We start from the raw sequence: 27,576 nt of genomic DNA on the forward strand, positions 1-27,576 counted from the left end.
AGGACATTCATCCCCAGAAAGGAACTTGGACAATTTGATTTCAAGTACAGATCTCTCACTCCTTTTACAGCATGTTGTAATAGATTATATGGCACTGAAGGAAGTACAGCAATGCTGGATATGCTATCAATTTAGCTAATTCCACTGAACAAACAGGAAGTGAGGTAGAGTCCCACAAGAGCTCAGTCAGAATCAGCATAGAGTAACTCAGCCAAAAAGCTTCTGTTAAGTTCCTGAATAATTCAGGTCAAAATGAATTTTAATCTGAGTTAACTCATAATCAACAGGTTGGCTGTTTTTCTTGTTTCTTACCCACTGTCCTATTCTCTTTTCCACAATATTCTAAAGTTGCCACTTAATGGATTCTTCCTGCTGCAGATGGCGGAACTCTGGATCTCCTGCTCAGTGGGGCTAGAGAGTGGATTCATAACATTGTTAGTGGCAGCCTCCAAAATCTCTTCCAAGTCTAAAATTCTATGAGTTTAGAGGCTGACTGTCCCAAAACCTGGCCATTGCTGCTGCCTCAAATTCTCCAGTCATCCTAGCTCAGCAGAAAGAGCAGAATGGGACAAGCCAAACCTTATCAATCGTGCAGAAATACCAGAACCACACGCTCGCTCGCTAGCCAAGCCAAGCTGTCCATCATCCGCCAGTACCCAACATTCTGCTTCCCAGACGAATCTGAAGCTGGAGTTGCACCACCTGTTAAATAGCCACAACCCCAATCTCAAACACTTCTAGTTACTAAGAGACTAACAACAGTCCTCTCTGGAAAATGACTTGCCAATCTTTTTGAGGGAAGAAGAAACCCTTCTTTCTCTAATGCTCTGACTTATGGGAGAACAGATGGAGATAAAGGAGAAGGAAAGTACACTGGCCAGTACTCTGAAACTGACTAGTTGAGTATCTGTGACCTGGAGAGGATCCCAAAAGAGACTGATGTGATTCTTTACCATCCCAACTAAAAGTAATAACGATAGCATTTACATTCACACAGGACCACCTTCAAAGAAGTTCATGATTTACCTACATGCCCTCGACTCTCGTGCCACCTCCCATCAGGGCAGAGATTGGGGCAACAAGGAGGTGACAGGTCCTAGCCATGACAGCCTTTGTCAGAGTCCACTCTCAGTGGAAGTGAAGCCCTGGAAGCTGGGTTCAGTGCTTGAAGGCAGAGCCACTGGCTGGCTTAGCAACTTGTTCACGATGCTGATTTTAGCATCCTGCTTCTCAGCGTCCTCATACGGAGTCCAGGACAAGTCATGCTGTAGCTTGTAGGCACCAAGGAAGTCATGTGGACAACCTGTCCCCCATTCCTAGAGAAGGCAAACGAGTCAGTTCTGATCAGGGCAGGAGATAACGAAACTGAGCTCATGTCCTAATTCTACCACAATTTTCTTTTTTAGCTTTTCACTCCAGACCAGTCAGAATCATCTTGGAAACCATTACATTACACATCAGATACCTCCCTTAACAGAGATAATGACTGTGAAATAATTTAAGCACATGCGTATTTTTCAGAGTCATGTCTGGGCTCATGCCACCTCCAGTTTTCTAGAAAACCACTTCCCAACCCCTATGCCTACATTTTCTCACACACCACACACACCACACACACACACACACAAACACACACCCAAGAATTTCTCAAAGACAAGAGTAGATTTTTGTGCAAAAATTAAATGTTCTTACCTTTGGAGAAATAATGGAAAAATACCGCTGACCACTCTCCCGTTTATAAAGGTAGTAAATGTTGCCAGGTTTTTTCACTATATTACAAGCTACATGGTGCAAGTCAGCATCTCTGCGAGCATCCTCCAATACCTAAGAACCGCAGAGATGTAACCAATTAGGTGTTAGGTAACAGGCACTCATACTCAATGACCATCCCACTCAAAATCTGGAAGCCGTTCAATGCCTAGGGTCTTGCTCCCCCGCAGCAGTGAATCATGACTGAGATCCAGACGATACTGAAGAGAAAAATTACACGATGTTACGCTACTGTGCTGTAAAAATGCCTTTAGGAAAATTGTATTTCAAAACGTTGAGTGTTACTGGCTTTTGAATGGTTTTTACATTTCTTTCCAATTTTTCTGTGGTCAGTACATTTCTTTTATAACTGAAAACATAGTTTCCCCTCAAAATGCTTTATCTCACTGAGCTTTCTCCCAATGAAAACACTTATACTTAACCTCTTGGGCTTATTCTATTTTACTCAACACTTCTATATTTCTAGGAGGTACTGAACAAGTAAGTTACAATGATTATAAGCAAGTTCAGTCAATCCTATGAACTAAGTAAAGAAAACGAACGCTTACCTAAAAGCCACTACTTACCTTCCTAGCTTGTTCTTGCAAATGTTCGATTTGCTCAGCTATGACTGTCAGCTTGTTGGTGGCATTTGCTCTGACAAATTCATTAGCCTAAGGTGAGAAAAAAACTGAACTGTGGGTCAAAAAAAGGGTAAGACTTCTACGATGTTCTTATTTAGATCCCAATGTAAAGTTATGTCAACATCTTTGCTTATGCCTAAAATACTCTTCCCATTCTCACCATTCCCCCATGAACGCCCACTCATCCCAAGGCCCAGCTCAAACAGTACTGCTTACAAAAAGCCAATGCTGACACGACCCACACCACAGAAATAAGTGCTCCTTTTCTATTTCCCAAAGCATCTACCTTGTTCACTCTGGATTCTAGTCACACTCAAATTTTTCAGTCTTCCAACATGCCCTGCTCTCTCTTGCTTCCAAATAATATGGAATATGCCCTCTCCTCCACCCAATATGTTTCCTTCTTGCTCTTTTGCCTGACTGACCCCACTTATTCCTCAGGTCTCCATTTTTTTTTCTCACATTTAAACATTTCTGAAATCAGGGATGGGTTTTACAATGAAAATCCAAAGACACTTGTGGTATATGCCTCTTATCACCTGCTATATAGGAACCTAACTATATATAGAAAGTATCTGTTAATCTGACCATTACCTCAGTTGAATTATTTACATCACACTTAATTATATTTTAACTTATATTTGCATTCCTAATTGTTACTTAAAATGTATTTTTAAAAGATTGCACTATGTTGTAGACCTGAAACAATTATAATATACACAGAGGACTGTCTGCCATGTGCTAGGAAATTCAACTGAAGGCACTGGAAATTGCTTAAAATAAATAACTTTCAAAACTAGGAGAGACAGGTGTGACCAATTCATGTAATGGGAAGGACTATCACTCAGACATCAGAAATCCATCAGAAACTTCCAGATTACTTTTCACAAAAAGCTGATTAACTTTTTTCTTTTTTTTTTTGGCCACACTGCACAGCTTGCAGGATCTCAGTTCCCTGACCAGGGACTGAACCCACGCCCTGAGAGTGAAAGCGTGGAGTTCTGACCACTGGACCACCAGGGAATTCCCCCCAAAACTGATTAACTTCTAGTGGTATACAATTAAGTTGAGGAAAAGAAAGTAAGAGGTTAAATTTGAACTAAGAAATATTAAGAGAATTTGCTGGTTAGTTGTGGAAGCTTAAGGTAAAGGTCAGGTATAAGCCATGTTATGAGTGAATAGAAACAACTGAGTAAGCTGAGTCAAGCCTCTATCTGTTCCACGAATACACACTTAGCAATTACTGTGTGTCAGACACCATGCTAGGCATTGGACACGTTGGCAAACATGAGAAAGAGGACCCTGCCTTCGTTAAGATTACAGTCTAATGCAACTATCCTTTAGAATATGAAACAAGTCACATATGTAATTTAAAATTTTCTAGTAGCCATGTTAAAAGTAAAAATAAATAAGTAAAATTAATTCTAATAATGTACAGAATTCCCCGGCAGTCCAGTGGTTTGCACTCGGCGCTTTCAATGCGGTGGCCCAGGTTCAATCTCTGGTCAGGGAACTAAAATTCTGCAAGTTGCATGGCGCAGCCAAAAAAGAAAAAAAAAAAATCTAATATTTTATTTAACTTAATATATCAAAAAAAATTATCATTTCAACATGTAATCAATATAAAAATTGTTAAGAGATATTTTACATTTCATATTAAGTGTATATTTTATATTCACAGCACCTATCAATTTGGATGCTAAATTTTCATTGGAAAAACTTGATCTGTATTGAGACTTCATAAAATTTACAGTTGAAAGAGTTGATTCACATACTCAAATTGTTCCAAATATACTTAAAAGTTTCCAGTAATTGAATCAATTACCAGGTTTTAAAATTTAAATTAATTAAAATTGTTACAGGGAAGAACAGAATCTGACTCCATGTTGAATCTGTTTCTTTTACTTTAACCTTTGCTTTTCATTGCTTTTGTTACTATAATCACTAAAAGGATGCTGTCTATAGCATAAGCATACATAATGGCCTGCCTCAGGAACAATGCCCCTCTGCCTGAATGTTAAACTAAAGTGCTTTTGTTCAGCTCACAAGGAGACATTCTGACCCTGCCCACCTGTGAATGGCTGCAAAAAAGAAGAAATTAACACATCCCCTCCCCAAAACTAGCCAAGCCAGGAGATATTTTGCAAGACTTATGGCCTCTTTACTTCCTCACCTCTTCCCTCTCTCTGTTCTATAAACGAAACTGGCATCCAGACCCCGATAAGATGGCACTACAGGACATTAGTCTGCCAGCTTCTTGGATGCCCAGCTTTCCGAATAACGTCACTATTCCTTGCCTCAACACCTCGTCTCCCGATTTATTGGCCTGTTGTGCAGTGAGCAGAGCAAGCTTGGGCTCGGTAACAAATTTACATTAAAATTTAAAACTCAGTTTCTCAGCTGCACTAACCACACATTCCAAGGCTCAACAGCCATATGAAGCTAGTGGCTACCATATTGCATAGCACCGCCCAGGGGAGTGATACAGACACCAAAAAGAAAGATAATTAGTGTTTTATGTACTTGAAACAATGATGCACTATTATGAAGGAAATAACCATAATTACATGCTAGAGGCAGATCAAAGATAACAAATGAATGAAGCAAATGGTTTAAAAACAGGGAGTGGTGAGGACTGCAGGAATTAGAATGCATGTGTAGTCTAGAGGCATTCAAATTCAATTTAATAATACTGTCATTTGGATGGGGTGGGGTATAGCCTTCTACAGATAAGAAGGCCTTACTGAGGATGTGACATTTGACTTGGGTCTGAAGGAAAGGAAACGGCCAGCCATGCAAAAAACCAGAGAAGCAGCTTCCAGGCATTTCTAAGGCCAGTGCAGCTTAAGAGTAGTCAGTGAGGGGAGATGTAAAAAGGAGTGCAGGGACCAGATCATGTAAGGCTTTATGGCCCTTGACACAAGAATTTGCATTTTGTTCCAAGGACAATAAGGCACCTTATGGCCAAGGAGAGAATAGGTGGTTCCTAGAGCTAGGATAGTTCTGGGTTAGGAGTGGCCTTACAATAAATCTCCTTTCTCTTAAGGGGGCAACAAATCTGTCATTTGTGCACAAATAAGCCTAATTAAAACAGAAATGAGAGAAAGAGTACCAATAATGATAAGCACAAACTCTGGCCCTAATCACTCTGAGGCCCTTTGCATATTGTCTCATTTAATTCTCATAACACCTTATGAAGTTGGAGATGATGAACTCCAACTTCACTTTCTCATTTTAGGAATTAGACTAAGAGGTGAAGCAACCTGTCCAAGGTTTCATAGCTAATAAACGGCAGTTAAAGATTTCAACACAGATCAGTCTGATCCCAAATTTCATGCCTTAAAACCAGGGTTCCCGAGCTTTCACACACGAATGCCTAAATGGCATGTTAAGAAGTCAGTCCTGCTAGAAAGTACATTTCAGTACACAGATTGAAATATGCTTGATTCTCTTTATCTCCAGAGTGTTTTTTCTTCAGCTTCTCAAAGACTAATACTGGAAAAATGGAAGCAGCACAATAATGCATCCTCTGTATTTCACTAGATTGATTATAGGCTAAAGGACAAAAACCGTGTTCCTTCTTTCTTTGTTTCAGGCCATTGTAATACACATAATGGTCACTCAGTAACCCACTGAAAATGTTTTGCCTAAGATCTGACTTTGGGAGCCTCCCTCCCAATAGGTGATCTGATTAAACAGACACATAATGTTCTCCTAATCCATAAAAGTTATACCTTGTTTCCCACCTCTCTAGAAAAGAGAAAGCACACGATTTGAATCAAAGGAGCTTTCCTAAGCATTTGAAAATTTCTTAGTTAAAAAAAACAAAACTGAAGTAGAGAGATGTACATATAAGGGAATTTGAGCACATTAATTATTAAATTTTTTTGAGCAAAACGAAGGCCTTTGACCATAACCAAGGCCAAATGTGATCGTGTATACAAGGACGAGGGGGATAGCATAAGCTTTAAAGTAGCAAGGCCCTGTACCTGTACATATCAAAGAGGGTTCTACAACTGGACGTCTTGGTAAGAAAGATTAGATGAAATCTGGTTTTTCAAGAAATTTAGATCTAGGAGCTCTCCTAGTTCACACCCTGCACTTTTTTTTTTTTTGATAAATTTATTTATTTATTATTATTATTATTATTTTTGGCTGCGTTGGGTCTTCGTTGCTGCACGCTGGCTTTCTCTAGTTGCTGTGAGCGGTGGCTTCTCCTGTTGCGGAGCATGGGCTCTAGGAACGCGGGCTTCAGTAGTTGTGGCTCGCGGGCTCAGTAGCTGTGGCACACGGGCTTAGTTGCTCCGTGGCACGTGGGATCTTCCCGGACCAGGGCTTGAACCCGTGTCCCCTGCATTGGCAGGCGGATTCTTAACCACTGCGCTACCAGGGAAGTCCGACACCCTGCACTTTACAGATAAAGAAGCTGAGGTCCAGAAAAAAGTAATTTATCTCAAGTCACAATGCAAGTTAATATCAAAACTGAGATTAAAACGCATGTGTCCAAACTCCCAGTGCTATTTCTGTTACGTCATATTTCCTCCTTATTTTACTTCTTTTGGCAATCAACGTCTAAGCACTGGGCTTGGGAATACTGTGTCCAGTGAATGAAGACAGAGGGCAAAACTTAGAGTCCCTGCCCTTCTAAAAGATATTAAGCTCTACAAGCCCTCAGGTCAGAAGTAAAGATCTTAGGGAAGCAGTTTAAAGTAAGCGGGCTATGCATCCCTGCAGAACTGCGTTAGAGTGATCTTGAAAGGTCCCTGGAAACTTCCCTTCACGTGTCAAATAGGAAGAATAACTGTACTGCCTACCTGACAGGGCTGTCCTAAGGCCCAAATGAAATCATGAATATTGAAAGTACTGTGCGAACCTTCCCACGAAGGGAGATTATGGGCACTCAATTTGCAGCTGAAGGAGTCTTTGGTCTCAGAAGATCAGTTGGAGTCAGGCCACGGACTCGCCATGACCATCAGTCTTCCCCGCGTGTAAAATGGAGACGAGAACAAATGCTACCCCACACTAAGTGGCTTGGAGGATCAAACGTGCACGAAGCTGGTCATTTACTTCCCCAGCCGCGCCTCCTCACCTTCTGCACCTGCTCTGCGAGCGCCACGAGGTCTAAGGGGTCTCCGACCCGGTGGGTGTGGTAGGGGCTCACCAGGGCCAGGCCGCCGGGGGTCGGGGTGAGCTCCACCAGGGCTCCTGCGACACACACCCAGGAACACAGGCCGTGAGCACCCGCCCTCGGCCTCCCGCGGAGCCCGGCAGACTAGCTACTCCGGGAGGGCTTCTTTTCCCCATCTGACTCCCGCCCCGCCTACCTCCCCAACCTGCCGCCGACAGAACTCCTTGGTTTTCTATGACTCCCTGGGTCGTCCCGGGCGTTGCACCGTCTTCCATGACAGCACCTTCCTCTCCCTACTACCCGGGCGGTGCGAGGCTACGGAGCATGCGCAAAAAGGCCCATGGGCGGAGCTTCCGTGTTCGCTGGCCATTGGGCGTCGGAGCCGCCCGGAGCTCGGAGGCGCGGCTGCGGCTGACGCTCATGGTTCCGCTGAGGGGCGGGGTCCAAGCTGGGGGAAGGCCAAAGAGGCGGTGCAGCCTCCTGGGCGTGCGCTGCTGGGTCTGGGAGGCGGGGCTTCACTCGGGGCGGGGCTTCACTCCGGGGCGGGGATTCCCGGGGGTGGGACTCGGGCCTCCCTGGCCTCCCTGGCCTCCCTGGCCGGTAACCAGCGGTCCCGTTAGGTCTGAGGGGCCATGGCGGCGCGCTCGTTGAGGCTGCTGACCACATTGCTGGCGGTCGCCACCGCTGCCCGCCGGGCCGAGGCGGAGTCCGAGGCGGAATGGGACATGACGGCGCCTGATCTGCTCTTCGCGGAGGGGGCCGCGGCCTATGCTCGCGGTGACTGGGCCGGGGTGGTTCTGAGCATGGAGCGGGCGTTGCGCTCGCGGGCCGCCCTGCGCGCCCTTCGCCTGCGCTGCCGCACCCGATGTGCCGCCGACCTCCCATGGGAGCTGGACCCGGACTCGCCCCCCAGCCTGGCGCCGGCCTCGGGCGCCGCCGCCCTGCACGACCTACGCTTCTTCGGGGGCTTGCTGCGCCGCGCCGCTTGCCTGCGCCGCTGCCTCGGGCCGTCGGCCACCCACCCGCTCAGCGAGGAGCTGGAGTTGGAGTTCAGCAAGCGGAGCCCCTACAACTACCTACAGGTCGCCTACTTCAAGGTGCAGATCTGCCTGGGCCCCGGGGCGGCCGGGGTCCTTCTGGGTGTGGTTGGCCCGGGGGAACTTGGGGGGCCAGGGAAGTGCTCGCGGAGAGGGAAAGTGGCGTCTTGGCCAGGGAGCTCTTCCCGGATCCAGGGAGAGCAGAGACCCTGCCGGGAGACCAGCCTCGCCGGTTCGCATAGGCAGATGGTGACCCCAAAGATCCAGCCGGGGTTAAGGCACAGACCAAGCAAAACTTGGTCTTGTGTTCCCCGAGAGGCCTCTTAGAGGGAACTACAGCGGCAGCTTGGGTCTCTGATCCTAATTTTGTTGTAAGTTACCGAGTGAGAAGCTAGGACCTTTCTACAGTATCTTCCTTTCTGTTCGCTTTTCAGTGATGCTTTTCCTGCTGCCCGAGTGCAGCAGCTTTCTTTCAGCACATGAGGTTGCCACGTCGCCAGTAGAGGCTGTCTGGCCCCTCCCTGTAAGGGACCCTCTGGCTGGTCGGTCAGGTTTCCAAAGAAAATGAGTATTTTTAGGAATTCCAGAGTGCCTTAAGTCCAAGTGTATACATAGATTTGGAGTGCTTCTGATTTATGATGATAGTGAGAGCCAACACATACTTTCAGGCACTATTAAGTACTTTGCGTTTATTAATTCATTTGCCCAGATCCTGGCACTATCCTGTAAAGTAAGTGCTGTTATTAGCCCATTTTGTTGGGGAAAAAAGGTAGAAGGAGGGACTTCCCTGGTGGTGCAATGGTTAAGAATCTGCCTGCCAGTGCAGGGGACATGGGTTCGTTACCTGGTCCGGGAAGATCCCACATGCCGCGGAGCAACTAAGCCCGTGCACCACAACTACTGAGCCTGCATGCCACAACTACTGAAGCCCACGTGCCTAGAGCCCATGCTCCGCAACAAGAGAAGCCACCGCAATGAGAAGCCTGCGCACCGCAACAAACAGTAGCCCCCGCTAGCCGCAACTAGAGAAAGCCCGTGCGCAGCAACGAAGACCCAACGCAGACAAAAATTAATTAATTAATTAATTAATTAATTTTTTTAAAAAAAAGGAAGAAGGAGCTGTGCCGGGTATCTATTATATCCATAGTTTAACAGACCTTCAATTCAACCTAAAGAGAGACTTAGAAAATCTTGGGGACCTCAAATTTTCACCTTTCCACAGGCATTATGCTTACACAGTTCTGGTCCATTCCTCCTAGTTTCCCAGAAGTGTGCTGGACTTGAAACCAAAATAACTGGGCTATGTGTTTGGTCATGTCACTTAACAGCACTTTTTAAAATTCTTTGACAAACATTTATTGAATACTTACTACATCCCAGTTCTTGTACAGGTAATTAAAATGCTTGACTTTATATTTCTTTGTGTTACCTTGCTTTGCTGTTAAGAGTCACTTTAGTAGTAAGGGCTACTAAAAGGGTGTGTACATCCAGCTGTGGGAACACAAAGGAGGAGGAATCCAGCTTTGTGTCAGAGAAGTTAGACTTGAAAGAAGAGGTGACATTTGAAGCTGATCCCAAATATTGTTAGAGGAGAGGAAGGATGACCATTCACGATAGAGTGGGGCCAGACTGGGAAGAGAATTCTGCAGGCTTCAAGGAGCCATCATCAGAACTGGGTTGTAGAATGCTAATTCTGGAAGCCATGTGACGTAGGCCTTGGGAGAAGGAGAAAGTGGTGGCAGGGTGAACCATTAGGGGATGACTGCAGTTGTCCACATAAGAGAAGGAAATGAGGTGCATCGTGCTTAGTGGGTAAAGAAGGGCTGGGGGTGGGGTGAGGGGTGTGGAGATGGAGGAGAACAGAGAAAGGCAAGAGCAGTGCTGAAAGATATGGGAGAGAGAATCAATCCATAAAAGGGACAGACTTGAGAGAATTTCTAATTTTATAATTAAGGCAACTGAGGTACAGAGATGGGGATTGTTGACAGTGGGTCACCTAGCTATTTGGGGGTCACAGCCGGGGCTGACTTCTTGTTTAGTGTGCATTTACTAGTACTGATGATCAGAAAAGAAAAAATATTTTTCTTAGCATATTACTAACGTGCTAGGATTTACATTTATTGAGCTAACATTTATTAAGCACTTAATATGTGCCCAGCACCATGTGTTAGAAGCTGAATATATATCCTCTCATTTAACTTTCCCAGCAATCCTGTGAGGTAGCGAGTACTATCTCCAGATGACCGATTAGAGAACTGAGTTTAGAGAGTAAACTTTAACTTGCCTAAAGCCCCAACAAGTGAATAATTAAACCTACCTTTGTCACCAGTCTGACACCACAACCCATGTAATTAATCATTAGATCATCAGTGATATTTTTTTTCCAGGTAAAAATCATGTTTTCCTTTTAATTGACACCGTTTCCTCTCTCGGGTGCTACTTTGACAATGATTAGGTCCCCACCTCTCAAGAACATTGCATCTGAACAGGCTGAGACAGAGCCAGTGTGAACACAGACCCCAAACCAGGGCTTTTGGAATAACAAGAACAGAAAAAAACAGCCTTTCTCTTCACTTACAAAGGGAGTCACTAAGAGGGTCCAAAGCCCTGTTTTCCAAATATAGAAAACCTGGAGCTCAATGCAAACTGGAAACCAAAATATATCAGAAATGAAGCATAGTGCTTCGTCAAATACTCAAGGGCTGATCATCCTGCCCCTTCTACAAGGAACGGCCCCACTCCAGCATTTTTAAAGGAAGATGTTTTGTTTCTATTTCACTTTCCAACTGGGTATAAAATCTACTAAAAGGGATACAAGGAATCAGAATAAATCAGCTCGCTCACAAGAGACACTCTCAGATAATGATTTTTGGTTGCTGAGATTATTCAGCACGTTATTTCGAAGTGGCAAAATTCAGGACAATCTGAGAAGAGAATTCAGAAGTGGCAGCTACATTCGCTGTTAGGTTCAGGTGCGGTACACATACATACAACCCATTTTTCAGTGTATATGTCAAGGGGCCAAGACCCCTGATCAGCACAACACGTTATTTTGTACATTACATGCACAGAACAACAGAGGGAGAGACACTTTCTTGGAGAGGTTCATACGCTCTGAAGGAGGCTGGAGCCCAGCGCCCCAGGCCTTCATTAGCTGGACCCCTCCTCTTCTTTGGTCGCAGCGACCTCAGAAGCAGCCAATTCCTCTAATCGATCTGCTGGCTTCTCCTCCTCCTCCTCCTCCTCCTCCTCCTCCTCCTCCTCCCCCTCCTCCTCCTCCCCCTCCTCCTCCTCCTCCTCCTCCTCCTCCTCCTCCTCCTGGGGATAGAGGTACGGGTACTTCTGCATGCACGCCTGCATGGCCTGGAACTGGTCTACACAGTCCAACCCCTTGACATCTGTGCTGCAGTGGAAGCAGGAAAAGGCCGCCTTGAACTGTTCCCCACACGGGCCGCTGGCCATGCCCCCAAGGCACGGGCAGTTCCAGCTGATGTCTCCACTGGGCAGGATCCATCAGTGCTCCTCTTACAGATCATTGGGGTCGTTGGCCACCAGCTCCACGTCGCTTGGAGTTTCATGGTCTTCTTTGGTCACAAATATGATTTGATCCTTCCCTTCCTGCCGGCAGTAGGCCACAGTGCAGCCCAGCGCTCCGACCTCGCGGCAATTGTGGTGGTGGCCTCACGCCGTGACCTCTCCGCTGCCAGGCAGGCGGCTTGGAGACCCGCACGGACCCGCCTAGTGATTTATTTTGGATCCTGCATATGAAGCTGTGTAATTTTGATATGCTGGAGTCCATTGCTATGGGCATGATTGTGACCTGTAGCACATTTCCCCCCCTCAGATTTCTGTATAGCCACTTGTTTTAACCTCATGAGCCCTGGGCTTTGAAAAGTCAGAAGATGCCATGTCTGGATTTTGTATAGGATCTTAAGACTTTTCAGCCACCCACCTTTTCCTTGAATGTGTCAAAAACACGTACGCAGGGGGAAAAAAAAAAAATATATATATATATATATATATTTTTTTTTTTTTCCCCTAAGCGACTTCTCCGGCATGTTCTAATTGTTAACTGCTGTTTCTCCCCTACCCCTTAATCCTTGACTCCTTAGACTTTCTTCAGCTTAGTCGCCACATCTGAATCTCGAGAGTATATTATTTAGGCAGTCAGTCTTCCATAGCATTCCCCCTACAATACCACCTTTGTTTTAGAATAGAATGTTTACACTTCTGAAGCATTGCCTCCTGCAATTTGAGGAATCCCTAATGCTGATTTGGGAAATAGCTGAAAACCTGCCCAGGGCCCCGTGCTTCTAATCTCTGGTATGTAGTTCCTGCAATAGGTGTGTTTTCTGGGCTTGGCAGGGGCTGAGGCACAGAGTGGAAGGCTCAGGAAGGTGGGGATTTCCTGTTTACTGTGAACTGCACATTTGGACACAAACCATCAAGGTTTGGCCGTGACAACCACGTTCTTGTTCTTCACCCGTAGATAAACAAGTTGGAGAAAGCCGTGGCAGCAGCTCATACCTTCTTCGTGGGCAATCCTGAGCACATGGAGATGCGTCAGAACCTGGACTATTACCAAACCATGTCTGGGGTGAAGGAAGCCGACTTCAAGGACCTTGAGGCCAAACCCCATATGGTGAAAACAAAAAGCAAACAAAAAACGCTATCCCTTTCTCTCGCTCTTTCTTTTTATTATAGTGACATTCACTAGGGTTGCTTTCTGATTACAGAAGTAATGTATGTTCATTGTACAACATTAGAAAAATGCAAATACGTAAAAAACAGAAAGTAATCATCTATAATAGTGCCACCTTCAGAAAACCAGTAGTTGATATTTTGGTCTCTTTTTTAAGTCTTCAGTATTTCTAATTTTTAAACCTAATTTGGCATCATATTGGGTATGTATTTTTCATCATCTCTTTTGAACTAACATTATATGATGCGTCTTTTCTCATGTCTTCAAATTTTCTTTGAAAACACAATTTTTAGTGGCTGCATGACAATCCGTCTTACGCACACATCGTATTCGTTTACTTGTCAAATTTTTTTGGTCATGTAGGTTTTTGCTTTTCACTACAGTGAGTGGTACAGTATTCCTCAATGTTCTTATTTATTTAGCAGGATAAATCTGTGTCCCATAGGAGGTATTGTCTATGATGACATAGCATTTTTAAAAAATATTTATTTGGCTGCCCTGGGTCTTAGTTGTGGCCTGCGGGGAATCTTCGTTGTAGCACACGGGATCTTTAGTTGCCACAGGTGGGATCTAGTTCCCTGACCAGGGATTGAACCTGGGCCCCCTGCATTGGGAGCACAGAGTCTTAGCCACTGGACCACCAGGGAAGTCCCGATATAGCATTTTCATAAAGGGCGTACGTTGTAGTTTAGAAATAGGCATATTAGAAACAACATCAAAATGACTTTTAAAAGTAAACTGTGTACATCTAGTACATTATACAACTCTACACAGTTTGGGTTTTTGTCTTTTTTTTTCTTTTTTAGTGATTCTGTGACAAATGAAAATGATTATTGTCCGCAAGAAGGGAGCCGTGTCCCACAGAGAGCAGAAGCAAAGTCCATAATCAGCTGCAGCAGCCCAAATCACTCCTTACTGCTAGAAAGATTGCTTTCATCACCTCAAACCACATTCTGATAGCTAAAAGTTAAATGATTTTTTATTTAATTTTTATTTTGAAAACTTTCAGCCCTACAAAAAAAGTGCAAGAAAATGACAGTGAATTCCCATATATCTTTCAAGTAGATTGAGTTAAATGTTTTCAAATTTCAAAAGAAAGTCAGATGTAAAGACTGACTAAGTAAAGACCGTTTCTAGCAGGCTTTCTTTGTATAGCAGCCACCCTTTGCATCCGTAACCTGAGAGGGCCACGGGGATGCCCGTGGAGGTGGCCGTGGGCAAGGAGGGAGGGCTGTCCGCAGCCTGCCCTGCATCTGAGTACCCCTTCCTCCCAGTAGCACGAGTTTCGGCTGGGAGTGCGCCTCTACTCCGAGGAGCAGCTGCAGGAAGCCACGCCCCACCTGGAAACGGCGCTGCGGGAGTACTTCGTGGCAGACGAGGAGTGCCGTGCCCTCTGTGAAGGGCCTTATGACTACGACGGCTACAACTACCTGGAGTACAACGCTGACCTCTTCCAGGCCATCACAGGTGCGGGGCCCAAACCCAGCCCTCGGCCAGGCCTCTGGGTTCTGAGGGCGACAACGTGATTCTGCAGACACAGCATCTTCAGCCTCATTCCTGAATCTCTTAAATCTGGGAATCTGACTGAAAATTGCTTCCACTTGAATTTGTTCATCTTAAGCAGCATTTGAATCCTGGAAATTGACCTTATGGTTCTTCCCCCTCCTCGATTCCTTTCAGACCATTACATCCAGGTCCTCAGCTGTAAGCAGAACTGTGTCACGGAGCTTGCTTCCCACCCAAGTCGAGAGAAGCCCTTTGAAGACTTCCTCCCATCGCATTATAATTATCTGCAGTTTGCCTACTATAACAGTAAGGCCTCCTTTCTCTTTCTCAGCTGCTTTGCACTAAGCCAAAAGCAAGGAAGGCAGGGATTATGGCCACTGTGCTTCTTCAGGCTGTTTGGTTTCTCTCTTCGGCTCTGGCAGGCAACATGCCAGGTGATCCCTGAATACCTTGTTACAAGCCACCTCCCAAGAAGAAGTACCAGCAGCCTGAAAAGCTGAGGGAGGGAGACTCTAGGACCTCACCCTCTGGTCCCCTCTATAACATTTATAATCTCATTTTGCACCTGAGTTAAGTTATAGTAAAGGCAAGGGTGTGCTTCCATTTAAACCAGCTCACAGGGCATTTCTCTGCCTTTCTCCCTCATGTAGCACTGATGCTCTGGGGTGGGGTGAGGGGGCTGTCAATATCCAGAAAAGCAACAAGTCAGTGGGTCTTTACTGAGTCCCCACTGTGTGCTAAGCATTACAGCATATTCAAGAATATACACTTTTATGGTTGAGGAGACCAACACATATCAACAAGAACTCTGCCAAAGATACAATCTGCTATTGTAATCTTCCCTTCTCTTCTGAAAATCCATAGGGAAAAAAAGGAAGACAGGGGAATATTCCTGAAATTGGTCTAATGATTGGGAGTATTAGGGCCAATGTTTGAATTACTTGCAGACACTGAGCACCTTAAAAATCAATCTTATATTCTATAATTTATTCTGTAATTTCTCCCGCCAAATCAGGCAGTCGTGTTATGTAGCTGGTGCCACCTTGCCATGTCATCATTGCCTCGAGCTGTGCTGAGACTGAACACGAGGCGGTTCATGGTACCCAGGATTCGATGCTTTCTTCTCAGCCATTTTTTCCCCTTTGCAGTTGGGAATTACACACAGGCCATTGAATGTGCCAAGACCTATCTCCTCTTCTTCCCCAATGATGAGGTGATGAGCCAGAATCTGGCCTACTATACAGCCATGCTTGGAGAAGAACAAGCCAGATCCATCGGCCCCCGTGAGGTGAGAGACTTGCATTACTTTGGGTGGCTGCCAGCTGAACCCAGACCAGAAAGCAGAGAGTGGGGTAGAGGAGAAGGAGCCGGGGCTGCTCGGGCAGGGAGCGGGCAGGTTGCCTGGGTGGGTGTGAGTGCACAGAAAGCGGGGAATAAGTCAGAACTTTAATTAGCACAACCTGGGCCCAGAAGTCTGTTCTCCGAGTCGGCAAGGAAAAGCAGAACTGCAAAGCAGCCATGTTCTTTCCCTTTTTCAGCACCTCCACTTTGAGACTTGATTTGGCCAAGATTTATCATTTTCTACTTCATGCTACATTTTTTTTTCACTCACCTCTTTTCTGCCTCCGTTTTCTTCCCCGCCCCCGCTTCTTTCTGCCATTGTTCGATCTCTCCCCGTTTCAGCATTATACCCATCTCACTCCAAAACAAGGAAAAAAATCTATGTACTAGAAAGACTAAAACGAAAGGCACTGAAGTGAAAGCAGGCCCACGCCTGCACTGCCGGGGGGACTGCACTTTGTGCTATTCATTTAACAATGGCTATTTCTGGAATTATGGGTGATTTTTGTGTTTTGCTCCTTTATATTTTCTAAATTCCCTGCTGTGAACGGGTATCATTTTTGTATTAAAAACATGAAAAGTTCTCTGTTTTTAACTTAATGGAGTTCAATACTGCGAACCTCGATATTTGTACATATGCCTCGCACAGGCCCTAGATCCTCTCCTTCTTGAGCCCAGAACAATGAGGTGGATTTGAAGTCACTAATCTGGACTCAAGTCCTGGCTCCTCCACTTACTAGCCATGTGATTTTTGACACATCATGTGGAATCTTAGTCATGCTGCACTGCCCTTCTGAGTCTCATTTTCTCCTTCTGTAAAATAGGATTACGGTTCTTGCTCTGTCCTCAACACAGGACGAGTGTGAGGGTCAAATGAGAAAGTGAGCCGACAGGTGCTGTACAGAGTGTTGTATGGACAGGCGGCGTCACAGGGGTCTTGCTGACGGTACACAAGTAGCAGGCGGCGGGTTTTCTTACCTCCAACTTCAGCCACCTCCTGAGATGGGGTGGCTCGTCTCTGTGGCCCCCAATCTCTTGTGTCCTGCTGGCCTCTCCAAAACCCAATCTTACAGTCTGTAAAAATAGCTGTAACTTTGGATCAGTTTTTCCTTTTGTCAAAGGAAAAAAAAAAAAGATACATAGCTACAGTTACTCTAGAGGCCCCTCAGTTGTGTGTGCAACAAGTCTATTGGACACATGTAGGGGAGCAGGCACACCCCTGGGCTGTTGGTAGGGCTGCAGACTGTACTGTTCATTTACCCAGCGATCTGACTGCCGGGGATTCACCCTTGGCTGTACTACACAAGCATGCAAAGGTAAATGTGCACAGGTGTGCATCGGAAGTCTGCCACTAAAAGCAAAAAACTGGAAACAAGCTCAATGCTATCAATTTGGGGAACTGGTTAAATAAAATATGGCACGTTCATTCAACGACATACAAGATAACCATTATGTTGCTTGAGTAGATTCCTATGCACCAATATGAAATTGTCTCCATGATGTAATTTTAGGTAAAGAAAAAGAAGACATAGAACTGTAGTGGTATTCTATTTACGTTTTTTGGTAATACATATATATTTTTAAGTTTTTTAACTTTCTGCACAGATTGGTAAGAAACTGTTCATTGGGATTAACCCCCACACCCCCAGGCATGGGCCTGTGGGTCAGGGGCTGGGCGGGGGAGAACTGAACATTTCTATTTATGTCTGTCGGTACTCTGGGGGTTTCTTTTAGCTACATTTGTACTACTTTCATGTCTTTTTGAATGCCATCTAAAACCACCTTGGAAAGGTGTACAATCCAAGATTTGTAAAATGCTGCAGTGAATATCATAGTAGAGGGGTCAGCGAGCTAGAGTGGGAGCACGGAGGAAAAGTAAGCAACTGGCGGGTCCGGGAAGGCTTCACAAGAGGCAGTGGTGTCGACAATTGGTTTTAAAAGCCTTCAGTAGGTGAATGAGTCAGAGAAGGGCCTTTTAGATGGAGAACAGCATATGCAAACCACCTGGACAACAGTCCCATGTGAACGGAAGATGGTGCTGGGGAGTTGCAGGCAATGAGACCCGGGAGGGTCAGATTTTTGAGGGGTCTTGAGCGCCTCTCCAGGACCTTGGAGCCTACTGTGTGCAGCAGGCAGTGGTGAGCCCTCAAAGGGTTTGAAGCAGCCTGATGAGACGTGATGGGGCAGGGCTCAGAATGGGAGGTGCCGGAGGCCGTCACGGTGCAGAGAGCTGCTGAGGCCTGAGTGAGACGGGGGGCTGGAGGAGGGGAGCTGACCAGGTGGAGGGGAGAGGTGGAACTGGTGGTGGGGCAGGGGGTTCATGCCTCCCTCCTCTCCATGTCTAATTAGGCACCACATTCCCAGCCTGGGAGACACGTGCACGGTGCTGGCCCCGGGGCACACGGGTGGCAGGATACCGCCCTCACAGCCTCCTGCCCTGCCCACACTCCAGCCCGGGGTGGCTCATTTTTCCTCTGTTCACTGGTAGAAGCAGGTGGATGATGCGGCAGTAACAGACCTCCCATTCTGGTTGTTGTGGCGCTTCCTGTGGAAAATAAGCACCCTTCAAATGTGTGTGGCATTTTATAGTTTACAAAAATTTTTCATAGCTTTTCTTTTGTTTGATTCTCATAACAACCCAGTGAGGTGGGGTCACCAACCTACCCTGAAGTTAAAAACCAAGGTTCTTCCTTCTTGGATCTGCAATCCTGAGAGTCTCTAATAGAAATAACGCTCCTCTTGCCACCCCCTCCCATATGGAGACTGGTGACCTTGTCGTTGTCCTCTTTGGCCACTAGATGGTGACCGTCTGGATTTGAGATGGCGCTTCTCCTAGTCTCTTTGCTTGGTTAAGACCCCTCCCCCGACCCTTTATGGTCATATTAGTGAGTCTGGGGCAGAAAGGGAAAATAAGTGGTCAGTCTACCATTTCTAACTAGAACTGCCCTTCTGGAAAGAAGGTAACTAACATCTGTTGAGCCCTGTCCCAGGCCAAGCACTGAGCTAGGTGGTTTATACCCATCATCGCATTTAATCATCACAGGCACCCTGTGAGGTGGGCGCTATTCTTGCCATTTTCGAGATGAGGACATTTAGGCTCCAGGAAATGAGTTAACTTGCACAGCAGCCTATGGCTGCCCATGGTGGCCGGAATCTCTGTTTCCCTGCTTTATCCCAGTGCCGGCACAGTTCTGACACATAGCTGATACTCAGTATATCAGTGTTGAATGAGTAAATGGCAGAAGTGGGACTTGCTCCCTGGCAGGCTCACAGAGCAGTTGGAGAGGGTTAAAGGAGATAACACACACCTAGCTTGGTGTCCAGCACTAGGTGAGGGAAGCCAGTTATTTAAACTCCTTAGGAGAAAATTTCCATCTTCCTCTTGGGTAAATATAATAGGTGATATAGGCCTCATTGACGCCTTTAAAGTTTTCCTTATTGCCCTCATCTTTTATTTCAACTGATGATGTCTTTTTCTTTTCCTTCCTTCTTCTGCTGCTGGGAGACTAGCAGGGCACCTAGGGAAAGATGTGACCCCAGAAGGTACTTAGTTTCCCTGCCCTGGGTGAGCCCTACCACTGAGCACGTGTGGGAATGGCCGGATGCTGGACCCAGCTGCTCCTGCACTGGCCCAACTCCCGGGAGGGATACCGTCCACTCCAAGTCTGAGGGGAGGCAGATGGCATAGGAAAAAGCACGTGGGCTTTAGGATTGGAGAGACCCAGGCTTGGATGTAGGTCCCTGCTCTACCATCTCCTATAGTGTCACCTCAGACAAGTTGCATATCCCCTCTGTACCTCAGTGTCTTCGTCTGTAAAATGAGCATAATCTTATCAACCTCAAAGATGGCTGTAAAGATCAAATGAATAACGCAGTAGTCACCTAACACCTAGGTTTTTCTTCCCCTGCGTGTTGAACTCCTGCAGAAGTCAAGAAGGAATTTTCCTTCCTTAAAGAGTATTTCCTGAGAATCCTCAGGTTTTCTGTCTCAGAGATTAACGGCAAGGGAAGGAAGGGGGGCTGTTTCCCTATAAGGGAAGCCTGGCTATGCCACCCTCAGAGGGGCTGCTTGTGTCAGGCAAGAGGAACCCTTGAGCACAGACGTGAGACTTTTGTCCCAAACGGGGGGACGGACACACTAGTGATAGTGGGAGAGGAAGCCTTGGGTTGCACTGGGGGCAACAGTGTGGAACGCAGGGGTGGGGGGTGCGGGCTAGAGCCAGCGGCAGGGCAGAGTACCAGGGCGTCCCTCCCACTGCGTTTCCTCAGAGTGCCCAGGAGTACCACCAGCGAAGCCTGCTGGAGAAAGAACTGCTCTTCTTCGCTTATGATGTTTTCGGAATTCCCTTTGTTGACCCGGTGAGCCAGGGTGCAGGGAGCCAGAGTGGGGAGTGGGGCGGGGATGCAAGGGATGGGCTGAGCTGTACACCGTGTGCCTCTGGGGAGAGGGCCGTTCGGGGGTGGAGCCAAACAGGAGATCTGCGTGGACGAGAGACGGGGGATTCTGGGCAGCCAGGTGCAGGTGACTCAGTTCCAGAGACCTCTCACTTTATCTCCTGAAAGGAGGCCGGTGAGAAGGTGGATTCCCTGTAGGCCCTAGTGTGTGCATCGAGACCTGGAAGATTCAGCAGGTCACCCGACACTCTTCATTTTTTCCTGCTCTGCTTTTAGGATTCATGGACTCCAGAAGAGGTGATTCCCAAGAGACTGCAAGAGAAACAGAAGTGAGGGCCTTGAAGAGACTGCATGATTGGATCGGTGTGATGAAGCACTTGAGGCTTCCTGAGCCCAGGCAGAGGCAGATGTGAACTCCTGGCAAGGGGTGGGCAGGTCCAGTCTGGGAAGCTGGGGTGGGAGCCTGGGCTGGCGCTGGAATACAGCCCTCAGACTGGCTGTGCTCGCAGGTCAGAACGGGAAACAGCCGCCCGCATCTCCCAGGAGATCGGAAACCTTATGAAGGAGATTGAGACCCTCGTGGAAGAGAAGACCAAGGAGTCGCTGGATGTGAGCAGGCTGACCCGGGAAGGTGAGAGGACGAGCGTGGGGCCACCTCGGCTGTCATGGGGGCAGCAAGGCTGGTGGTCCCCATGTTAGCTGGGCAGCTCTCCCTAGAGAGCAGCCTCAGGATCCGAGCTGGCACGGGTCAGGGCTCACCCCCGCCGTGGCCCTTCTTCACTCACCCACGGGACTTCCACCTGTAAAGAGCACTGAGAATTGGCCTTTGGTTAAGAAGTAAGACTCCTGAGTCACAGTGACACTAGTTTAGTTCGCTTCAGTAAGTATTTATAGGAGAAAACTTGTCCTCTCTCCTTACCCCCAAACTGTTTTCTCCCAGCTGCCATCATTTGTCCTGTTACCAAGCCTCAAAATCTTCAGGTCTCCTTTGGTCCCCCCTTGCCCATCCCCTCCAATCCTCCGTGGGGGCCTGCCAATTAGGACTCTGCTCTCTTTCTCTCTCCCCAACCCTTTTCTTGTCCCATGGCCTCAGGCATGCATCAGGCCCCCAGCCCCTCCTCTCTGCACTCATCTTTTCTCCTCCAATCTGTCCTTGCCCCTTCCCACCTGGGGGCTAGACCAGTCTTCCAAACACAGGGACACTGATGCCGTCCTCCCTGCCCGCCCCTTTAACCATATGTTCTACCATTCCCCATTTATACCTTCTCTTCGTCCTTGAACCTCTCTCTGCTCACAAGTCTTTGTTCAGGCCTATGCCTCCTCCTATACACTTCCCATCATCTCTCCCCGTGAGGCGTCTCAGATCCACCCTACAGAGCCTTTCTTAAACTCCAGGCCAGTTGGGATCCCCACCCCCATGTCTGTTGAACTTCCAAGGCACTTTGTACTTTCACAAGGTCTGCCTTGTGTTGGTCATTTGTGTAATTGTTGGAACAGGTGCTGTCTTCAGGTGTTAATCCCTTGCCTTTTCTAGCACAGTGCTTGGCACACGCTGAGGCCTCAGTAAATAATAGATGGAGTCGAATTGGGCCTCTGGTATGTCCCCAGCACAGAGAGACACCAGGAGAAATAGAAGAGAGAAAGGCTGGCCTTTACTCTACAGTTGCTTCAATTAACAAGTGCTTAATTTAATGAGATTAGCATGTTAAAGAATTTGTCCAGCATTCCTTTGTTTTCAGAGAGCTTTCACCCTGTTATTTCTCTTGATTCTCATAATTGCCTGGGAAGTGGGTTGGGCAGATTGTAAGATCCTCATTTTAAATAGATGATGATATGACGGTAGCTAAACTTTTAAGCATTTACTAGGTGCCAAGTATCGTGCTAAACTTTTAAGTTGTCTTATTGTTCTTTACATCAAACTTACGAGGTAGATGCTGTTTTACAGATGAGATAAGGCTCAGGGAGGTTAAGTAACTTGCCAAGGTCACACAGCTAGTAAGTGGAGGATCCAGGAGTCAAACCCAGTTCTTTCTGGTCCTGAACTCATGTTTTAGGAATGTCTTTATGATGTTTCCTCAACAATGCGTGAAAGCCCAGGAGCCAACAGCTGTGGACCAGGACTTGGATCTCCTGCCCTTCAGCTCTAAGTTCCATCCTCTGGACCACCCTACCTTTGGAAGCGACCAAATGGCAGGTTTCTCTGGTGAACAGGAAACAACTGGAATTTCTCTTCCTTACAGCAAGGCAATATCTGATGGAGAGTGTCTGGACAGAACTGCTGCTGGATTTAGCCGGTGTTATTGCTTTGCAGGTGGCCCCCTGCTTTATGACGGTATCAGACTCACCATGACCTCCAAAGTCTTGAACGGTTCCCAGCGGGTGGTGATGGATGGTGTCATCTCTGACGATGAGTGCCGGGAGCTGCAGAGACTGACCAATGTGAGGGAACCCGGTGACCATACCATCTCCCTAAGGGCCCAGCCTCCCCCGACTAGGTGCCTCTTAGGTGGTGAACGATTGCCTGCCCCTTGCTGCGGGCAGTCGACCACCTCTTCTTGGGCCCTCAGCTGCCTGGCTAACTCCACCTGTTTTTGGGGCCTCGTAGGCAGCAGCAACTTTAGGAGATGGCTACCGGGGTCAGACCTCCCCACACACTCCCAGCGAAAAGTTCTATGGCGTCACTGTCTTCAAGGCCCTCAAGGTAGGGTCAGTACTGTGTTCTAGAGTGTGGAGAAGGGGGAGGGGGACGCGCAGGCTCTGGGGAGGAGTTGGAGATGGTGGTAGGAAAGGTAAAAGTGTCTGCCTGTCAGCGTCCCAGCTGCCACGGAGGCAGAATAAACCATGCTGGGTGAGCTTGACTTTTGAACCATGGCTATTAGTGTAATAACAATGAGGCAAGCAAGCAAGACTGATACCCCAAGCTCGAGAGCGCTTTCTGAAGAACCGCTGTACTTCTGAGCAGGTTACTCATAAAGGGAAGTGTGAAGGCGAGGGGAGGGGGCGATGGCAGAGAGTCGTGTACGGGAAGCAGAGGGACTGGCCCTTGGCGGGCACGAGGAGTGGGGCCTGGCGCCCCTGTGGTCTCTGTTGGCCCGCAGAGGAGCATGCAGCGTAGCTGACCACTGGTCTCCTCGGCAGCTGGGACAGGAAGGGAAGGTTCCTCTGCAGAGCGCTCACCTGTACTACAACGTGACGGAGAAGGTGCGGCGTGTCATGGCGTCCTACTTCCGCCTGGACAGCCCCCTCTACTTCTCCTACTCCCACCTGGTGTGCCGCACCGCGATCGAAGGTGGGCCTCCCTCAACCCGCAGCCCCCGTGCAGCACATGCTGCCCACCCAGGCACCAGCTGGATGCGGAGGACGCGGAGAAGAGCAGGATATGGTCCCTTTCATCCTGCTGGGGAACCAACGTAAACCAGTGCGATGAGTGCAGCAGAGGAAGTTCGAGTCAGTCTCCCCGGGGAGTCAGGAGGGCTTCCCAGAGGAGGTGATGAGAGCTGCGCAGGATGAATAGGAGCTGTGGAGTAGACGGGGCAGCGGGAGGACGTTCGAGCTGGAGGGAGCAGCATGAGGAAAGGAGTGGAGGCATCGAGCAACCGGCAGCTGGGGGGGACTAAGAAAGTGGCCGTTTCTGGAGCGTAAGGTCAAGGGGGGCCGGGGGGCAGCCACGTAAGACTGGTGAGGTCCTCAGAAGCCAAATTACGGAGCGCTGCATTCAAGAGTATTTTGCATCCTGTAAGTCAGTGGTTCTCAGCGCTGGTATTGGGCATACAGGTGTCCTTAGGTGAATGACGATCTGCGTTGCAAGTTCTCTGTCACTAATTGTTAAATACCAAATTTCTGAGAGAACTACTTATTTTACAAGTTAGGGCAGGCTGGAGGTTGTTCATCGTTCACTCTCCCTCTGTCACGTTCCCTTTTGCATTCCCTAGGAGGGGTGAGGCACGGCCAGTGTCCAGGAACCGCGCGTGACCCACAGCCGGGTCTGTCATGCCAGAGCCTTCAGCGGCCCCTGGTGCCGATATGACCCCGATGGGCAGCAGAGATTAGAGGACTTTACTCTCCCTCAGAAAGTTTGGAATTCTATCAAAATCTGGGCACACCCAGGGAATGTGCCAGACTCGCAACTGTGTGTGTCCCGTCCTCCAGGTGGGGGCCCTGGGGCCTGGGCAGCGGGAAGCCAGGAAGCCAGGAAGAGTCGGCAGGCAGTGAAGGGCTGGGTGAGGCCTTGTTTTTACTCACCAAGGTTAAGGGTTTAAGGTTAGGCTTGCTGCTATGTGTCTAAAGACTTGGAGAGCGTGGATCAAACCAGAGGAAGGGAAGCTGGTCGGCAGTGACCCCCTCCCCTCGCGTGCCAGCAGGGGAGCTGCAGTGTCCCCTGAGGTGCCCCACTGCTAACGTGTGTTTCCTTGGCCGCAGAGGCACAGGCTGAGAGGAAGGACGGGAGCCACCCCGTCCACGTGGACAACTGCATCCTGAACGCTGAGGCCCTCATGTGCATCAAGGAGCCCCCCGCCTACACCTTCCGGGACTACAGGTGCCAGCTCTCCTCTGAGGCCCCCAGGGCCCTGTGCCCTGCCCCCTCCCCCAACACATGCATGTTTGGGACCAGCTCCTCCCAGCGTCCAGGACCCTCTGGATTGGGAGTCAGATAATACGGGAATCATTACAGTGCAGTGTGAGAGTAGGACAGGGAAAGGTAGACTTGGTACAGAAGCACCCCAGAGAAGGGCATGGCAGATTCTCAGGGGCGAGGGTAGGGAGGCGGGAAGGTCAGGAGTCGTGTTCGTGAGGCTTCAGAGAAGGACCCCCCTCCTGCTGCTGGTTGGGAGCTCTTGGAGATAAAGGCACTGGAGCCGTGGGTGTCTGAGGGGCGGGAAGAGGAAGTCGGTGTCGAGGTGCTCTCTGCCTTTCCCAGTGCCATTCTTTACCTGAACGCAGACTTCGACGGAGGAAACTTTTATTTCACTGAACTAGATGCCAAGACCGTGACGGTGAGTGCGCCCTTGTCCCCATCCCTGGGAGGGGAGACAAAACCTCAAGGTGCAGTAGGCAGAATGGCCAGCTGGTCTTCCTGGTGGCCAGCACTCCCCTCCCCAAACCAGGGGGCCTCTGACTAGTCACCTGTTCTCTTTAGCTCTGGTCTTTGGGAAGCCAGGCAGAGGGGCCATCCCCTCCTGGACCTGAATGACCCCGTGTCCCTTCTGAAGGCAGGTTATGGTCTCTGTCCTGTGTACCCCCTTCGTCATCCCCTTTAGGCAGAGGTGCAGCCCCAGTGCGGAAGGGCCGTGGGATTCTCTTCGGGCACGGAAAACCCACACGGAGTGAAGGCTGTCACCAGAGGGCAGCGCTGTGCCATCGCCCTGTGGTTCACTTTGGATGCTCGACACAGCGAGCGGGTGAGAGCATTTGGCGCTGCTGTGACCTGTTCCTGGCAGGGCCCTTGTTCTGCTTCCGCCTTCCCCAGTCCCATTGCCGATGCTTAGACGTGAAAGAAGCCCTGGGCTTGGGAGTCCAGAGAGACTCCTCGCTTCGGCACTGTGTCACCGTGGTCCCCGGCCCTTCTTCCTTCCTTGGGAATGGGGCTCCAGGTGGGGGGCAGGGGGGACAATATGGGGAGTGATCCTGGTTCTTGGTCCCTCGCTGGGTACCACCTCTGCTGCCTCTGCCCAAAGAGTAGGACCTGCTGGGATTAGGATGAGCTCGGAGGCCACTGGAGAAGAGCCTTCTTGTTCTCCAGGAAGTAGCACCTGAGAGATGGTGAGTGCCTGGTCCAGAGGCCTCTCTGAACAGCCGGGGGTTTGTCCTTGCAGGACAGGGTGCAGGCGGATGACCTGGTGAAGATGCTCTTTAGCCCAGAAGAGACGGACCTCCCCCATGAGCAGCCCCAAGAAGCCCAGGAGGGCCCCCCCGAGCCCGTACAGGGGTCTGTCCCCAGCAGTGAGTCAGGGCACAAGGATGAGCTCTGACAGCTCACATGTGGACGGTGATCACCCACGTGAGGAACTCCGTCCTGCACCCTGGACTGGCCAGCCTCGGGTGAGGAGCAGTGGGGAGCTTAGGTCTGCCCCCCGCTGAGGGGACTCTGCTCATAGCCGTCCACATGGTGCTGCCGCTCTTGGAGTGGACATAGCAGGATGGCCCTCTCCCCCTGGACCTGACCAAGGGCTCAGGCCGCAGGCCCAGAGCCACTCCGGGGGCCTGCACAGGCAGCCACGTGACAGCTATACAGTATTTAAGTGCCTGTGTAGACCACCAAAGAATAAATGATTCGTGGTTTTTTTTACTCGGTGGTTTGTTCAGAGTGGAAATATGCCCATCGGCCCCAGAGGTCTCACTTGATAAAAATTGCTCTGGGCAGGATGCAGTGGCAGGCATGGTGTGAAGAGGCCTAGCTCTGTACCCGGCTCGGCCACTTCCTGTGCAGTCTCAGGCCAGACCCTTAACCTCAGGGACTTCAGGGTTGTCATATGTATAACGGGGACCATAATCGCTGCTCTGCCCACCTCTGGGCAGTTGTGGGGCCCACATGCGATGCCGATGTGACAGCATTTTGTAAACTGGAACGCTCTGGGTGGATGGCAGGGATTATTACTAATCCTTCTCTGGCAGCTAGCAGCGGTCAGCAGTGCTCTGGCATGTTGCCCCCGTGTCGGCCACATGCATCCTGCACTGATGTCTGGCCTCAGGGTCCTCATACCTCAGGGCCTCCATGTGCAGGACAACACACACCTCTAGGAGACGGAGTAAGAGCAGACCTGGAGATTCAGCTCCTCGGGCCACAAGCCCATCTCCCTCCTGGGCCTGAGATGCAGTGGGGTCGTGAGTTGGGAACCTGCACCCTGAGAGCCCATTTATTCAATCAACCAGTGTTTATTTATTGAGCACCAGCTAAGTGCTGGTGCTGGGAATATGGTGTCAAACCAAACAAGCCCCAGCCCTCATAGAGCTTCTATTTTAGTAAGGGAGACAGGTAACAAACACATAAATGTGTGTGTGTGTAATCCTTTGAGGTAGAAAAGAAGGCAGGTCAGGCCCTGAGGAGAAGGCAACAGCAAGGAGGCCGATGTGCTG

General features: G+C 48.6%; 3 protein-coding genes across 4 annotated transcripts; 1 reads left to right on the forward strand and 2 right to left on the reverse strand.

Moving 5' to 3' along the window:
- Window positions 1-1,000: 1,000 nt before the first annotated feature.
- Window positions 1,001-7,830, reverse strand: C3H1orf50 (chromosome 3 C1orf50 homolog). Of its 2 annotated transcripts, none has more exons than XM_061186698.1 (5): window positions 7,727-7,830; window positions 7,483-7,598; window positions 2,337-2,423; window positions 1,693-1,824; window positions 1,001-1,316 (listed from the first exon to the last, which is right to left on the reverse strand). In XM_061186698.1, exons 1-5 carry the CDS (start codon window positions 7,794-7,796, stop codon window positions 1,116-1,118), a joined length of 606 nt encoding a protein of 201 aa, XP_061042681.1. In that variant the 5' UTR covers window positions 7,797-7,830; the 3' UTR covers window positions 1,001-1,115. The 2 variants fall into 2 exon arrangements, with proteins under 2 accessions (XP_061042681.1, XP_061042680.1); XM_061186697.1 differs by having other exon boundaries at window positions 7,718-7,830.
- Window positions 7,831-8,070: 240 nt separating this feature from the next.
- Window positions 8,071-26,788, forward strand: P3H1 (prolyl 3-hydroxylase 1). Its single transcript, XM_061184376.1, has 15 exons — window positions 8,071-8,618; window positions 13,048-13,200; window positions 14,538-14,727; window positions 14,941-15,072; window positions 15,915-16,054; window positions 20,377-20,466; window positions 20,779-20,831; window positions 21,012-21,133; window positions 22,814-22,941; window positions 23,108-23,203; window positions 23,641-23,791; window positions 24,922-25,039; window positions 25,421-25,496; window positions 25,761-25,901; window positions 26,316-26,788. The coding sequence occupies exons 1-15, from the start codon at window positions 8,154-8,156 to the stop codon at window positions 26,469-26,471; spliced, it is 2,211 nt and encodes a 736-aa protein (XP_061040359.1). The 5' UTR covers window positions 8,071-8,153; the 3' UTR covers window positions 26,472-26,788.
- LOC133089056 (mitochondrial intermembrane space import and assembly protein 40-like) lies at window positions 11,709-12,467 on the reverse strand. Its single transcript, XM_061187221.1, is given in 2 exon segments — window positions 11,709-12,215; window positions 12,429-12,467. Coding segments are annotated over 2 exon segments (546 nt in total).
- Window positions 26,789-27,576: the final 788 nt, after the last annotated feature.

The sequence above is a fragment of the Eubalaena glacialis genome, chromosome 3, assembly GCF_028564815.1.
Source record: "Eubalaena glacialis isolate mEubGla1 chromosome 3, mEubGla1.1.hap2.+ XY, whole genome shotgun sequence".
In the NCBI taxonomy this organism is placed as follows: domain Eukaryota; kingdom Metazoa; phylum Chordata; class Mammalia; order Artiodactyla; family Balaenidae; genus Eubalaena; species Eubalaena glacialis.